Source organism: Diplotaxodon limnothrissa, linkage group LG9, assembly GCF_057381915.1.
Source record: "Diplotaxodon limnothrissa isolate DT_005_m linkage group LG9, D_limnothrissa_male_GT1.1, whole genome shotgun sequence".
Taxonomy (NCBI): Eukaryota; Metazoa; Chordata; class Actinopteri; order Cichliformes; family Cichlidae; genus Diplotaxodon; species Diplotaxodon limnothrissa.
The window spans coordinates 1,132,573-1,148,318 of record NC_140604.1 but is presented as its reverse complement, the minus strand read 5'-3'; the positions used below and the strand labels follow the sequence as shown (position 1 = coordinate 1,148,318).

Below are 15,746 nucleotides of genomic sequence, written 5' to 3'. Positions count from 1 at the left end.
ATTATATTATATTATATTATATTATAATATATTATATTATATTATAATATATTATAATATATTATATTATATTATATTATATTATATTATATTATATTATATTATATTACTCATATGGGTAGGCAGCCAGCGTCTGTAATACAAAAACTGCTCATCTGCCGGGACCACTCAGCTCGGAAACGCCAAAAACTCACTGAAATCCGACATTTTTCTTCAGTGAGTTCATTCTGAGATTAAAGTCTTTTATGTCAGATTTCTGCCTTTTTCTCTGACTCGTGTTTGATGACCTCAGTAGTTCTAAAGTCCAAAGCTGATTAGGAGTACTGACTGCTAACAGACTGTGCCTGGGAGGGACTAGTATAGACCTTTATGTGTTTTTCGCTGAGAAACATAATAACAGTGACAGTAAACATGAGGGTTAAACTGCAGCATACACTGAACAGACGTGGAACATCTACTTAACCGGACTCCGGCTTCAATCTGCGCATGCTCTCTGCGGTCGCCAAACCTGGGGTTGTGGACACAGGGAGGGATAGAGAGGGCAGCGAGAGAGCGAGCGGCGACCCAATGAGCAACATGTTGCATTTTCTATGTCTTCTTTTCCACGATGCACTTTAGGATTTCAATAAGATGCGTGTGTGTTTCCAGATAACCAGTTTCCTTCTCGCCGTAAACTTTTACAGCCGGCCAGTGCGAGCTCAGGGTGAGTGTGTGCCTTATATTCTTAAACTCGACTAACTCAGATGTTCGTCTGCTTTAATGTTGTGCTGAAAAAACACTGACTGTGTTTATTCAGTGACAACTGGCACAACTGAGATGTACTAAGACTCCACTTTCTTCATATTCTTACAGCCGGATACTTTAATGTGGGTAAATTTAGATACCACACAAAGTCGTCATTAGGTTTTATTCTGAAACTTTAAAGTGTTTGTGTAAACGTCCAAACGTATGATTACGGTTCACTGTTGATAAATAACAAAGGTTGTACTGCAAGCTACCGCCCACCGAGGAATGTGTAAGTGTGGAAATAACGGTTTAAACACTCACACACACACACACACGCATTTGGAAAGTTGGAGCTCCACAGTGATTGGAGATTTTCCTACGCGACAGGATTTAGTGGTAAATGTTGGGCGTGCGGCTTTTCCGATCATCTGAATAACTTTAATATTAGTGAAAGCATTCAGGCGGGCGTTAGCTTTACCCTCCTGCGAAACGCGACGCATTGAGTTGACGTCCTGTTTTAAATACACAGAAGCCTTCGAGCTTTTAAGGACAAAGATCAAAGTTAATCTAAACTCCTCCCAAAATGTATCCTTCTGTCATTTATGGATATATGCTTTCAAAAGAGCAGATTTGTTCCTTGTGCGACAAATTACAGGAAGGAAACGGGGCGGACATAGCGGGTCGGGTGGGCGAGTTAAAAGCGAATGTGACGAGCAGTTTAACGTGTATATACAGAGCTGTCTGTGCTTTATTTATCAGCAAAATCACTGTTCAGCTCGGCTCCTATAAATGTTCCCCAACACATGTGTACTTTAAATAAACAAAATGAAAATGTAGTCCTGAGTTAGGTCTCTGTCTGTGGTGAGAAGGGCACCACAGATGCTGTTTGAATAAAAGAAAGAGCCCATGTAAACATGAATGAAGAGCCAGTCATTAATGCTTTTCATCAACTCTGTGGAAGTTAGTGTCTTATCTAAAGGGACTCAACTAGCAGTGTGTGAACTGGCGAGCGCTTTGATGTTCAGTGCACATGGGTGCAGGATGTGGATTTGCTCTGGCTAAATATCTGTTTTTTCACCGCTTGCACATCTGTCCTCAACATGAAAGAAACAAAAGACTTAGATCCTCATTCGGGGTGCATATTGTTGGCAGGCTGGCGACAGGAATAAGGCTCTCGCCATGTGTTATAGTGATGACCGGCCTTTAGTTGATACTGTTTTCTTCACACTTTGTGTAGAAATTCCACACATTATACTTGCTCTGCTGAGTTTTTTGCAAAATTTCTCTCGTCTGCTTGCTTGATGTGATTCAGTTGTGGAGGCTGGCCAAGAGAGAACGCATCTGGAACCAATTTGACTCCACGGAGCCCGAGGGGGAGAGGAGGGATGTAAATGGCAGCCCTTTTCTTTCCATGTCCACTGTGAGCAGACATGGGCCTGAGTCTCCGAAGCTTAATTATAGTTTGGTGAACAGCAGATTAAAGTGGAGCACACAGAGTTGCATTTCTTGGCCGGGGTTTGGAATATTGCTGGATTGACTCAGAAATAGATGGTTTCACCCAAACAGAAAAACATTTTTTGCTTTTTGTCAGACTAAAAAATCAAAGTTTAAAAAAATGAGAAAGAAATCCAAAGAAATGATAAAAGTAAACAAGGTTTGATTTGAGTTTAACAGGGCAACGATCTGTTCTCAAAACATGTAGCAGGAATTATCATTTTATGTTGTATCAATCCTTTCCCTGCCGCTTATCCTTTTAAAGGATTGTGGGGGGTCTGGAGCCTTTCCCAGTCAGGTGAGAGGGTGGGTACACCCTGGACCCTGTCTGTGTGTGCTTGTTTGTCTGTGTCTATATGTCAGGTCGGGTCTTACACTCCACCTCTCTGGGTACATCTCAGGCCTTCCAAAGTATGGAGGCCTATCTCCCCTCACCACACTCCCTGCCGGTGACTGATGCCCTCAGGGGTCGGTGCGTTGGTGGTTCTTGGTGTCCGGGGCTGGGCGCTCAGGTGTGTACCAGCTCACTCCCGGTGGCTACTTGGCGGGGCCTGGTGCCTGTTGCTCGGTCAGGCCTCCTCCGGGGTGCGGGGGGCCCTCGGGCCTCCGGCCTCTGGGCCTGCGGCTCGGTTCACTCTGGCACAGCTGGCTGCCGGCAGAGCCGGCGGGCACACCACTGCAGCCCCCTCTGGCTTCTGCTCCATGGCTACTGGGTGCCTCCTCATCTGGGGATCTCCTCAGCTCCTCCCAGGAGGGTGGCATGGATGCCCCTCCAGTGGTCCTCCTTGGGCTCTTGTACTCTGGGGCCTCTGGATGTCTGGGGCCTGGATCTCCTCCATGCCTGCTTCATGCCCTGGGGGGCGGGGCTATGGCTCTCTACACCCTCTAGCAGACCGTTACATGTGGAAACCATTTGAATACAAGCGCGCTGATCCACACAGGTGTGCACACGGGTGTTCACTGTCCATAGACACAAACTACACCTCTATTGGCTGCTATTTCCAAGCACATTGTGCGCTGTCGGTCCTGCTTGCTGCACAACAACATTCAATATTTAGTATTTACTGCTGTTTACACTCAGCTAGATTAACGTGATGGTGTTGTGTTTAGTATGTTGCTCTGTTTTTTGCTTGTTTTCTCTTAAGTTTCCTTTCTCACTGTCCCTCTTCCCTTCTGTTTTTCTTTTCCTTCCTCTTTCTCTCTCCCTTTCCTATCCCTCACTCATGTCTGTCCCGTCTGTAACAACTGAAAATAAAATAAACAATAACAACAAAGGTCGATCAAATGGACCAATACGGCAATGCCATGATGCTCCATTTGGCAAAGTAAATCCATTGGGTCTCCTTGTTGGTCTTCAGACAGCAATTCTGACGGCTAAAGAACCAAATGGGACAGGCAAAAAAGAAAAAGGTGACACTCTGCACTGGTTGCCAGTGTGTCACAGGGCTTTGGATTACTTTATATATTATCATGCTTTTTACAACTACATGAACGTACTATTGCTGTGTGATTCATTACTGAAGGTTACTCTCCACACCAACACCAACTAGATTTAAATCTTAATATAAATGAGTAACAGTAGGTGGACATTAGGTAAGGCTGCACTTTTTGCAGCGATCTCGTATAGAAAACTATTCTGTGTGTATCTAAAACAGGTCCGCAGCTCCGAACTGTAGTAAAGGGACCTCTGGCTGATACGTTGGGTTCGTGTCGGCTCGTAGCTGAAAACTAGCTTTACTTTGTTGTGTGGGTCAATTTTGCTAGCAGAGACAGAGAGAGGTGTTGAAAGGCTGCTCCAACAGAACTTATTGTTTCAGAGGAAAACACGAACACAGCGTACAGTCGAGTCTTAACAGCTTACTCACAGCTGGGCCACACTGCCCATCAGGCTACATTCTTTAGGGCGATGCCTGTAACTCTCTGCCTATTGCCTTCTTATTAAATAATTTTTTGAACAATAATTTTTAAAAATATTTCTTCACATCATTATGCGGCTGCAAGCAGAGGTGAGACAATGGCCGCGAGATTGAGACACGGGCATTTGAGCCTCTTAATGCGTGTTCTGTTTTAGTTTGTACTGGCATGGAATTACCAAAAACAGAGAGGGGACAGCCGAACATATGAAACAGGAAAAGACCGCCGTGTAATCCCTTTATTTCAACAAAGTAACTGTACTCTGAATACCACCTTTTTAAACTGTAACAGAATACAGTTACTCGTATTTTGAATACATAACAGCGGTACATGTATTCCATTACTCCCCAACACTGCAGATAGTTACCCTAGCCTCACTAACTTCATGTCTTTGGGAGGAAGTAGTACACAAACACAAGGAGAACCTGGCCTGATGAGGGAATTGAACCCATAACCTTGACACTGTGAGGTAACAGTGTGAACCACCATGCCATCCGTTATAATTCATGCCATCATACATTTTTTCTTAAAACCCTCACTTTGATAGTTCCAGCATTCCCAGTGTTTTGCTTGGACAGAGACTTAGTTGAAAACACATTGCTATCAAAGGCAGCAGCAGCATAGCTGTAGATTGTAAACACACATTTTCAGAACAAGAGAATGAATCTCAGAGTAACACATTATGACATTCATATGTAGGGTGTCATTAAATACCATTTGGTTAGCAGCTGTATCGCAGATCTACTTCCTGTGCACCTACAACCAATTTCTAAACTCTTTAAAAGTTGTATTAATGACTTTCAAATCATTTTGTGTAGTGACTTTGCACCAGTGCAGGCAGGAGGATTTTGTGGTTGATTCACTTGCAGACAAAGAATCCAGCTTCAAGGTGCAGCTCCATTTGTGCATCTTTATGCTTCAGTAATCAGGCTAAACAGCAGTCAAGTCTAAAGACAAGCAAGCTACTCCAAGGCAACCTAAACAATTCAAAACAACTGACATGCACACAAAGTGAAGCGGCCAACCAAAAGTACACACTACACCCTATTTATGTTACCTTAACGTTTCCTCTTTATTAGCTGAAAGATATCCCACACGACATGCATGCCAGCTGTAACTCCAGGAACAGACATGCAGTTATCCTTTTACATTAAGTCATGATTTCTGCCTCCAGCTGGAAACACACTTTAGTACGGGGCCTTTCTTCGTCAGCAACTCTTCCCATTCCCGTCTTGTCAATGAAAAGAGTCATAAAGTTGTGCTTTATGTCAGACCACTTAGGTCTTTCCTACAATATTTGCTGAAGCAGGTATTCCTTGGAAAACCTCCATGAGAGATCAGCCATAGACTGGACCTATACTCAGCAGTGACGTGCAGATGTGATCCTTTTGAACTTCCCTTAGGAAGCAGGCAGGAAGGGAGATGTCTTTAATAAGAAGAGATGATTGGGAGCAATGTTCCCTGTAATGTTTCATGTGTCTGAGCGAACACACAAACTGAGCGTCCCTTGGACCGCTGTGAGCAACATCAGACGTGTGCACTGTGGTCACGCCAGCATCCAAGTTACATGTTTATTAAAGTAATCAAATTACAGCATTTACATTTATGTTAGACTACTTTTAATTAATGCTTTAGCCCACTTACAATGAAAATGAAAACAATCTTCTTCATGACCTGTGCAGCATGTTAACACTATTGGAAGGAAAAATAACTTGAACTCCAATTTTGAAAGCACAACTTTATTTAAAAAAAAAATAAAGCTCTGACTTGTATTATGAGTCTGTGGTCTGGGAGAGAGTCTGTAACTCTGTCTTCAAATACAGTAAATACTGACCAACGTTGGGCAATTAATTATATAGTTACTTCTTCAAAAAAGTAACTGAGTTATGCAAACAAAGTTTTTTGCAGCTGTTTACCTAAAAATGCAGCCAAGGCTTTTTTAAACAAACATTTCAAACTATTTACAGAACAATCAGCTGTTCTGCATCAAATCTGATGCCACACAAATTATTTGTGTCGCTCCAAAAATAATTTGTGTCCACTATGAGATGAAGGAGAACAACAGCCTGATACCTGCAGGCCTGACAGCAGCAGATGTGTCACTGCTGTAACACCTGTAACACTCAGCAGGCGCCTCATTGTTCTGACACACAACAACACTACTGACTACACTACACACTAACTACACACTCACTACACACTAACTACACAAGATTAGCTTTGTCCGTCAGTTGTTCCGTCTGTCCTGCTCACGTCTCCAATGGTTGTACACGTTGTCATTAACGTGGCTTCACTCCACATCAGCCGCTTTGCTAAAACACCGGTGTCGCACATAAGGACGCTGTCAGAGCCTGTCAGCGACGTTGATTAGCTGCGTATATACGAATGTGAATTGCATCAATGGCTGGACTGTGGGATAAGGTGGCATCGTTGTAATCCCATACTTGAGCAGCCAGTCACTGACTAACACTGCAAAAAAGAATTGTTAACGTATTTATTTTAATTTCAAATCAGGTTAGATTTGTTTTGTGCGCAATGCAGATTTTCTGTGCGCAGAGACGTGCCAGCAGTGCGCAGCTTAGAGGGAACACTGATTGGGGGTTAATGCTTCTAAATCATTGGGGTCTTTACATGGCTTAGTGGTTGTTGTTGGCCCAGACAGGCATTAACCCTTCCACTGCTGCTCTGCTTTTTGCCACTTTCAGTTTGCTCCATGTCTCTTCTGACTGTTTCTCCTCATATTTAGAAGAGTTAAGTTCCAGCTTTTATTCTTCCTGTCAAATCATCCTGGACTCTGTGGCTCCATTAAGAACTAGGCAGCCTAAAGCTGAGCCTAATGACAGAACCTTTGCTGTCAGAAGGCAACGTCACCGAGCAGAACATCGGTGGAAAAAAAGATGAACTGCAGGTGTCATTTCAAAGTTTAAACCACTGCTGGCATCACAACCAAACATGTTGCAAACAGGATTTCTGCCGACAGTCATAACTGTTCTCGTGTGTTATTTAACACTTTTGTTCTTAATACTCCACATAATGTCTGTTTGTACGCCTCTCCAGTCATCTTCAGTGCTTCCTTATTGAACATGTTTCCACCACCAGGGCTGGTATCACAGCTCCATCTGTCTCTGTCCCTGGCACTGCTGCTTTCACTCAGTTTAAGCCTTTGATGCTCTCACTTTTAGAGGAAATGGTTCACCATATTAAGCCCTCAGGTTCGTCCTGTGATCCTGTCCCTAACGATTTTTTAAAATAAATTTAGCGTAGTATAGGGCAGTCTGTTCTTACCATTATTAGCAGCAGTCTGTTCTCTGGTGAGGTTCCTGCAAAATGCAAATGTGCAGCAGAGCAGCCACTGCTTAAGAAGCCTGGCCTTGATCACGCTGTCCTGGCTAATTACAGACCTATTATAAGCTGCATTTGCTTTATAATGTTTTCTAAATATTTATTTGAAAAATATTTTCTAGATGAGCACCAAATCTGCATCAGTAAGGGTCTCTGACAACATCCTTCTTGCATGTGATTCTGGTAACCACGTTGTTCTGGTTCTGCTTGATTTAACCGCTGTCTTTTTTAAAATCTCGATTACATTACTCAGTGGGCACTTAAATGCTTTAGGTCTTTCTCTATTCTCTACCTTCTCTATTCTGAATCATCTGCTGCTTCTCTGGCATCCCAAAGGGCTCAATTTTAGGGCCACTGCTCTTTCCGTTATACCTGCTTTAAACTTTTTACATTTTAATGAAAATAAAATAGAGGTGGTGGTGTTTAGAGCCAGTGGTCCCTGTCAGTCCTCCTCTGTTGATTTGGGACCCCAAACCAACAGAAGTATATTCTAAACCTGTTATTACTGAGCTTGGTTATAAGTTGAAAAGTCAAATCAGAGCTGTGTTCAGTTTTTATCATTTAAAGCGATTGGCAAGGATGAAATCGCTTCTTTTTAGGCAACACTGGCAAACAGTGATGCATACTTTTATGGATTACAGTAATTCACTTTGTGTGACAGTCAATCAATCGTTATTCTTGCGTCTGCAGCTGGTTCAAAATGCAGCTGCATGACTTTAACAGGAAACAGGAACTCGTGAAAGAGAGCACATAAGCCCTGTTCACTGCACTGGCTGCCTGAGTTCATTTTAAAAGTCTTATATTTGTTTTAAAATGTTCTCACAGTCTTGCTGCAGCTTACCTCTCTGAGCATCTTCATCGCTACATGGATGTCAGATTCTAAGGTCAGCTGACCAGCTGCTCCTAGAAGTACCAAGATCCAGGAGAAAGCTCAGAGGGGGCGGGGCTTTCTCTACTGTTGCACGTTAGCCAGGCCACTTTTTAAAACGCATCTTAAAACCCATTTTTATTTGTTGGCTTTTGACCTTAGCAAGACTTCACTTTTTTTTTTTTTTTTTACCTTTTTAATTGGTTTGTTTTATATCTTATGCATTTTTATTTTGTAGTTCCAATGTACAGCACTTTGTGTCAGTTGAGTTCATTTTAAAGCACTTTATATGGTATGGTGTTGTATGGTATGGCATTATTGGATGTGTTAACATCTGTTAACTATAGCTTCCACTTAACAGAGAGCATTTTGCAGTTCCTCTTCATTAAGACTCTAAGCTTTAACAATCGAATTAAGGAGTTTTTGTGTATTTCCAACTACATAGTTTTTACAGCTCTCATATTCACACTCCTATTCAACACTTTTATTTTAGCTGTAGAAGCAGCAATAGCTGTCTCGATCTCAAGCTGTTCCCTTCTTGCCTTTAACTTACATTTTTCAGTGCCTAAGGCTTTTCTTTGTGTCAAGGATGCTGCATATGCAAGCAGAACAGCACACTCTGCTTCCTCTTTCTGCTGTACAAACAATATGGATGAAATTTGATGAGCAGCCACCAGCTGAGCTTCTTGCAAAACTGAGACCTGATTTCTTTTCAGCTGGTGTAGCTGTCAGTGACACGCTGTCATCTGGGCTCAAATCTTCTTGATGCTGTTTTCAGCTTCAGTTATAAAGCCACTGAACTGCTCCTCTTTTAGAATAGAATAGAATAGAATTCAACTTTATTGTCATTGCACATGCACAGGTACAGGGCAACGAAATGCAGTTTGCATCCATCCAGAAGTGCTTTAGTGATATAGATATATTACAATATATATTAGCAATAATATAGATATGTGAGTATATTACAGAAATGGGTCTATTATGGTATGTTATAATGTACACGGTATGAAGTATGTTGTGAATATTCTATAACTATAAGTATGTACAGGCTGTAGTGAGTACAAGCTATGTACAGGATATGAACAGGATATAAATATGAAAAACTATACAGAATATGAAATAAATAACTTTACAGAATCTGAGATATACAGCTATACAGAAATGTGAACTATGTAAGTTATAAACAGTTGTAGGATTAAAGATTATCGAATGTACAGAATGATTATTTACACAGAGCTATACAGTAGTGCAGTTAAGATAAGTGAGGGTGTAGATAGTTTCTACAGAGGCTATATAAAGTGCTAGTGGCTGTGAGTGGTGGTTCAGTCCATGTTATTATTGTGTGTTTGAGGGTACAGTTGTCCATTGTGGGTGTGTGTATGTTCAGTCCATGTGTTAACGTGGGTCAGATGTCAGGAGGCAGAGTTCAGGAGTCTGACAGCTGTGGGGAAGAAGCTGTTCCGGTACCTGGTGGTCTTAGTCCGGAGGCTCCTGTAGCGCCTCCCAGAGGGCAGGAGGGTGAAGAGTCCATGTGATGGGTGACTGGGGTCTTTGATGATTTTCCCAGCCCTTTTCAGACACCGCTTCCTGTAGATGTCTTTTATGGCAGGAAGTGGTGCTCCGGCGATGCGCTGGGCAGTTTTCACGACCCTCTGCAACGCCTTCCGGTCCGAGGCAGAGCAGTTCCCGTACCAGACTGTTGTACAGTTGGTCAGGATGCTCTCGATGGTGCAACGATAGAAGTTCACCAGGATGTCTGAGGACAGGTGGTTCTTCCTCAGAGTCCTCAAGAAGAAGAGGCGCTGGTGAGCCTTCTTGACCAGCTTGGAGCAGTTGGTCGTCCAGGTGAGATCCTCGGAGATGTGGACTCCCAGGAACTTGAAGCTGCTCACACGCTCCACAGCCGTCCCCTTAATGTGGATGGGTGGATGTGGGTCAGCATTCCTCCTGTAGTCCACGATGAGCTCCTTGGTCTTCTCGGTGTTAAGCAGCAGGTTGTTTCTGTCGCACCACTCAGCCAGACGATCCACCTCCTCCCTGTAGGCGGCCTCATCGTTGTCACTGATGAGGCCAATCACCGTGGTGTCATCTGCAAACTTAATGATGGCGTTGGAACCATCAGCAGGTCTGCAGTCGTGGGTGAAGAGGGAGTAGAGGAAAGGGCTCATCACACAGCCTTGTGGTACACCGGTGTTCATTGTGATGGTAGATGAGCAGCGGTTATCCAGCCGGACATGTTGGGGGCGGTTGGTCAGGAAGTCCAGTAACCATTTGCAGATGAGGGAACTGATGCCCAGGTCTGTCAGTTTCCTGATGAGTTGTGAGGGGTGGATTGTATTGAATGCTGAACTGAAGTCTATAAACAGCATTCTGGCGTAGGTGTTGTTGTTGTCCAGGTGTGAGAGGACAGAGTGCAGTGCGATGGAGACTGCATCCTCTGTGCTCCTGTTCTGGCGGTATGCAAATTGGTGGGGGTCCAGGGTGGGGGGGAGACAGGATTTGAAGTGTGCTAGGACCAGTCGCTCTAAGCACTTAGTGATGATGGGGGTGAGTGCTACTGGGCGGTAGTCATTGAGGCAAGATGGGTTGGAGTTTTTGGGTATCGGGACGATGGAGGTGGATTTGAAGCAGGCCGGTACCACAGCGTGGGCCAAGGACAGATTGAATATGTCTGTGAGCACTCCTGCAAGCTCCCCAGAACACGCTCTGAGAACACGCCCGGGGATGCCATCAGGACCTGCAGCCTTGTGGACATTGATCCTGCTCAGCACCGCTCCTACATCGGTGGGGGAGAGAGTCAGAGGTTGGTGGTCTGGCGTCACGTCTGCTTTGGTTGTGGTTGTGGGGTTCCCTCGCTCAAAACGAGCATAAAAGTTGTTGAGCTCGTTGAGGAAGGAGACATCAGAGGATGCGGGGGAGGGTTTGGTGGTCCTGTAGTCTGTGATGGTCTGGAGTCCTTGCCACATGCGAGATGGCTTTTGGACTGAACCAAAACATGTGGTCCACATTCTTTCCATCTTCTGGCAACACATGTGTTTGCACATGTGAATTCTTCATGTAGTTCTGAGAAAATATTTAAATGCTCATCGGGTGGCTGTAGCTCAGGTGGTAGAGCTACAGCCACCTGATGGTGGCTCTAGCTCTGAAGGTTGGTGGTTTGATTCCTGGCTTCCCCTAGTCTGCATGCCAAATATCCTTGGGCATGTAGACTTGGGCAAGATACTAACCCCAAGTTGCTCTCCGATGCATCCATCGGAGTGTGAATGTTAGCTATAAAGCACTTAGAATGATGTGCTGGTGTAAATGAGTGAATGCACAAGTTGTGTAAAGTGCTTTGAGTGCTCAGATGAGCAGAAAAGTGCTATGTAAGAACCAGTCCATTTACCATCAACGATGTCATTAGTCCATCAATTGTATTCATTTTCAAAGTGGACCAAAGCGTGGACCTTTTTGTGTTTATGTGCCTGCCCAGCTGTTCTTCCAGACCCTTCAGGGTTTACCTTTGTGCCCCCTTGTGGCCAGTCACACTACTGCAGCTTGGTTATCTGGAGCTAGACTCTTGCATGCCTTCATCCTTTTACACAGCTTCTAATTTAACAGGTGTTCATGAAAACATGGTCTATGACACAAAGGCTCATTGGCTCATTTTATTAGAAGCTGAGTAACGTAATGAGGCAGAACACTCAGAAGCAGGATGGTTTTACTTAATGTAGTGGCTTATCTTCTTATAGTATATGAATTCCCGCTTACTTGGTTGTTTTGCTTCCACCATGATAAAAATCACCCTTCCTGCACAGCTTTTTCTCTCTCCCAGTTGTACTTCAAGATCAGTTAACCATCAAAAATCTGTTTCTGCATAATTCGCTTGCTTATTATGCACCAGTCTACTGTTGTGTACAGTGCTGTCGCCCGCTGTCTATTTTTGTTTGTTTGTTTTTCTTCAAAAATGACCTCTGACAATAAAGCCTCATTTCTGCTGTTCAGTACCAAAGATGTTGAAACTTTTACAAATGATGCCAAATTGCAAAACTCTTAGCCGTGTCTCTAATGAAACCTCTGTAACTTTGCTCTGCTTTACTTCAGCAGCATCAGGTAATCATGTTCTTATGTTGATTCATGTTTTCTTCAGTTTTTGATCTACTGCAGAACTGACTTTATAAAGCCAGGCCAGGAACATCTCCTTCATATTTTTCTGTCTCTTATCTTCAGTTACTTTGACACAAAGGCATCTGCTGTGGTGCTTACACCTTCGATGAAGTCTCACAAGTGTCAGCTTTGTTTTTATACATAGATATGGATATGTAGTGATAAATGATCATAATTATAATATTTCTGAGTGTCTGAGTCAAAATTGAACCAAATCGGGACCTTGTAAATCCGAATTGAATCAGTTCTAGAAATCAGTGACGAAACCCAGCCCTAGTGATCAGTCCCTTACAGTATGAATCACCTGTTGTTGTCACGCTGTATAAATAAAATTGAATGGAAACATTTAAGATGGACAGGTCCCAGCAAGCCAAATGGAGTGCAGCTCTGACAGTGGCTGATTGACAGTAGCTCAATAAGACTTTCAGTTGGCCTAAAAGTGATTCTGGCAAACCATCAGTCGACTCAGGAGGGGAAAGCAGTGCTTTACTCACATTGTATGCAGCGGCAGTGGGATGCTGCTGACTTCAGAGGATATAAGCAGGCTGTAAAAGGAACACTTTAAAGATCTCCGCAATCCCACTGCCATACCCTTTGCAATGGAAGCAGAGTCTGGGGATCTTCTGGTTGCATGAGCTGGACGAGGTAGCCAGGGTAAGGAAAGTCTGGGCTTCTCTTCTCAGACTGCTTCCCCTGTGACCTGAAACCAGATAAGTGGTGCAAAATGGATGGATGGATGGATGGATGGATGCACGGATGGATGGATGGGTATTTCACATTAACCTGTCACCTCATCTGCACCTTATCTACAGTGGTTATCATATTTACACATTCGGCTGGTCATAGATAAATTAGCACAGGTGTATTGTTTTGACTGGGTCCATAATGAGCTGAGATTATCCTCGTACTAACAAATTCTCATATTGGACCCACTTGGTGGATTTAAATGTCGTCATGTTTACTGACACAGACATGCTCTGTTCCAAAGCTGAACTTTTAGCCGTTTGGTGGTGTTTTTGACAGGAACTCTTGAAAAGGAATGTCTGCCCTTCGGTAGACATCAGTAAACAATGGCATCTGGGCAGTGGATTAAGAGCCAGATTTCTTCCTCCTCTCTGGTGCTCCTCCCCTGGGTGTCGCCCAGGATGCTTTAGTTTATAGACATTTGTCAAGTAGAAATATTGCTGTTCTAACATTTCACCCTCTGCTTGTGCCTGTACTTGTTATGTCATTTCCTGATCCATACACACATGATACACTCAAAAAGCAATGTATTAGACATTATGTTACGTAAGGCCCAAAATGGCCTCCGTACAAGAAAGTAGTAGCTCTAATATTGACCAGTAACGAACCACCACACGCACACTGTAATGGGTTACACAAGATTTATTTGTTCTTTCTCCGGGTAAAACTACTGGCTGAAGACAACTCTGGCCAGGAATCCAAGGCCCAAAGCCACCGCGGTCAGGGTTGTTAGCCTGGTTACAAACAGGGGAAAGGTGGTCACTCGGAAGAACAAGCAGCCAAAACGTATCAATCCTGCAGCTTCCTCAAAAAGGCTTGCCACCCACCTTTTCAGGCCTGACTTCGTTCGAGGCTGGGTCTCCACATCACATCCTGGGAGCTGGAACTTCCCCAAAACTGGTCCAGTTTCCTTGTCAGGGGCACAGAGAGTCTCCAGTCCAGTGTTTGTTTTCCTGCCTTCCAGCACATCCACTCACATCCCAATAAGAATGAGTCCTCCCTCCAACATCCTCAGTTTATTTTAAAAGCAAAACCAGGCCAGGTTAAAAATCTTTTCCATTAAAATGTGCACACTTCATCCTGGATCTTCGAAGCTTCCCTGCTTCACCAGTGTCCTACAAAAAAAAACCAACGACAACCCCTACTTCCTCTTTCCTCTCCCCTTTATAGAGAAGGGCTCCAATCCTCCCCAATCAGCTGCTCCCTGTATTCAACTCCAAATAGCTGGCAGCTGGACTAGAGTAGAATCTCCACTCCCACATGGGTGTGGCCCACACCTCGCATCAAACACAAAAAACACCAAAGCATGCAATTAATACAAAACAAAATCTAAAGAAATGCCAACCCAAAAGCTTAGTGGGGGATTCTCTCCATCCTTTTCCACCATGCTATACTCTGTAACAATTACTCATTACTTTAATTTATAGTAATGCAGTAGGTTATTTAATTATTTACTTGAAAAAGTAATTTGTTACACTACTCAACGCATTGCTTTGATTTTACTTACGATTTTAAACTTTAGGGATGTAAAAACATTTACTGGTATAAATGGATGCTACAGATACAGCTCCTTTGAAATGACAGACTCACGCTACCCTCCTATCATACTGACTTTATTTTCTCTGTAGACAGTGTGTACATATTAAGGGTGTAAAACTATTGCAGTGTGAACTCGTGCTTTTAGATATAGAAACTGTAGTAAGAGAGAGCGAGACAGGAATGATTTCAGCTGGATTTTTATTCTTATTTCCACATATAAGGAGACATATTTGGACTTACATGTGTGCAAACATTGTCAGTTATGAAGTTTAACATATGTAGATACTTACACCCTCTGAGTGACGATTACAGTAATGCAGATGTTCAAACCCAAACAAACTAACTTTGTCTCACTGAGAAAACAAACTGAAAACCTGCAGATGAAGAAATTGACCTACAGGCAGAACTGCAGTAGCACTTTCAGTAAATCTATGACATTTTGCAAACATCTGTACATTTTGTTCACAATGTTCTCAGGAACATTAATGAAATAACAGTGTATACCTGTTTCACATTTTCACTGCCTAACATCTACTCCTACTAGCAGCGAGTGAGAGATCAAATGAGTATTATTTAGTATGATGAATTAATACTGAGCCAGCTGAATTTAGCTTTCTGGTGTGAACCTTCATAACAGTCCCAGGTTCTCGTGTTGCCTACCCTGGTTCAGAATGATTATTACTAACACAGGCATGGTGCTAAGAATAAAACAGGCCCGTGTGCATGTTCAAACATTTTGTATACACCTTTGTTTTTGTGCAGAATAAGAAAGTTGAATGAATAAATTCATCCAATTCTGTTGTTTGAGGAGGCAGACGTTTTCTCCAAGCTAATCTAGAAGTACATTTCTATATTGAGAAATACACAAACCATTTTTTAAATTCCACCTCATGAGGATATTTTTTTTTCCAATGCATTGGGCAGGAAGGAATATGATGCATTTGCTTCCATGTGTGGGCTGCAGCAAACACAA

General features: G+C 43.1%; 1 protein-coding gene across 1 annotated transcript in view; it reads left to right on the top strand.

Annotated features, from left to right (window-relative positions):
• Positions 1–377: 377 nt before the first annotated feature.
• reck (reversion-inducing-cysteine-rich protein with kazal motifs) overlaps positions 378–15,746 on the top strand; it is an 87,676-nt gene continuing 72,307 nt past the window's right edge. The window contains exon 1 of the mRNA XM_085362571.1: positions 378–703. Within this exon, the coding sequence (XP_085218697.1) occupies positions 631–703 (73 nt within the window). The 5' untranslated portion in view covers positions 378–630. The remainder of the gene's footprint in view (positions 704–15,746) is intronic.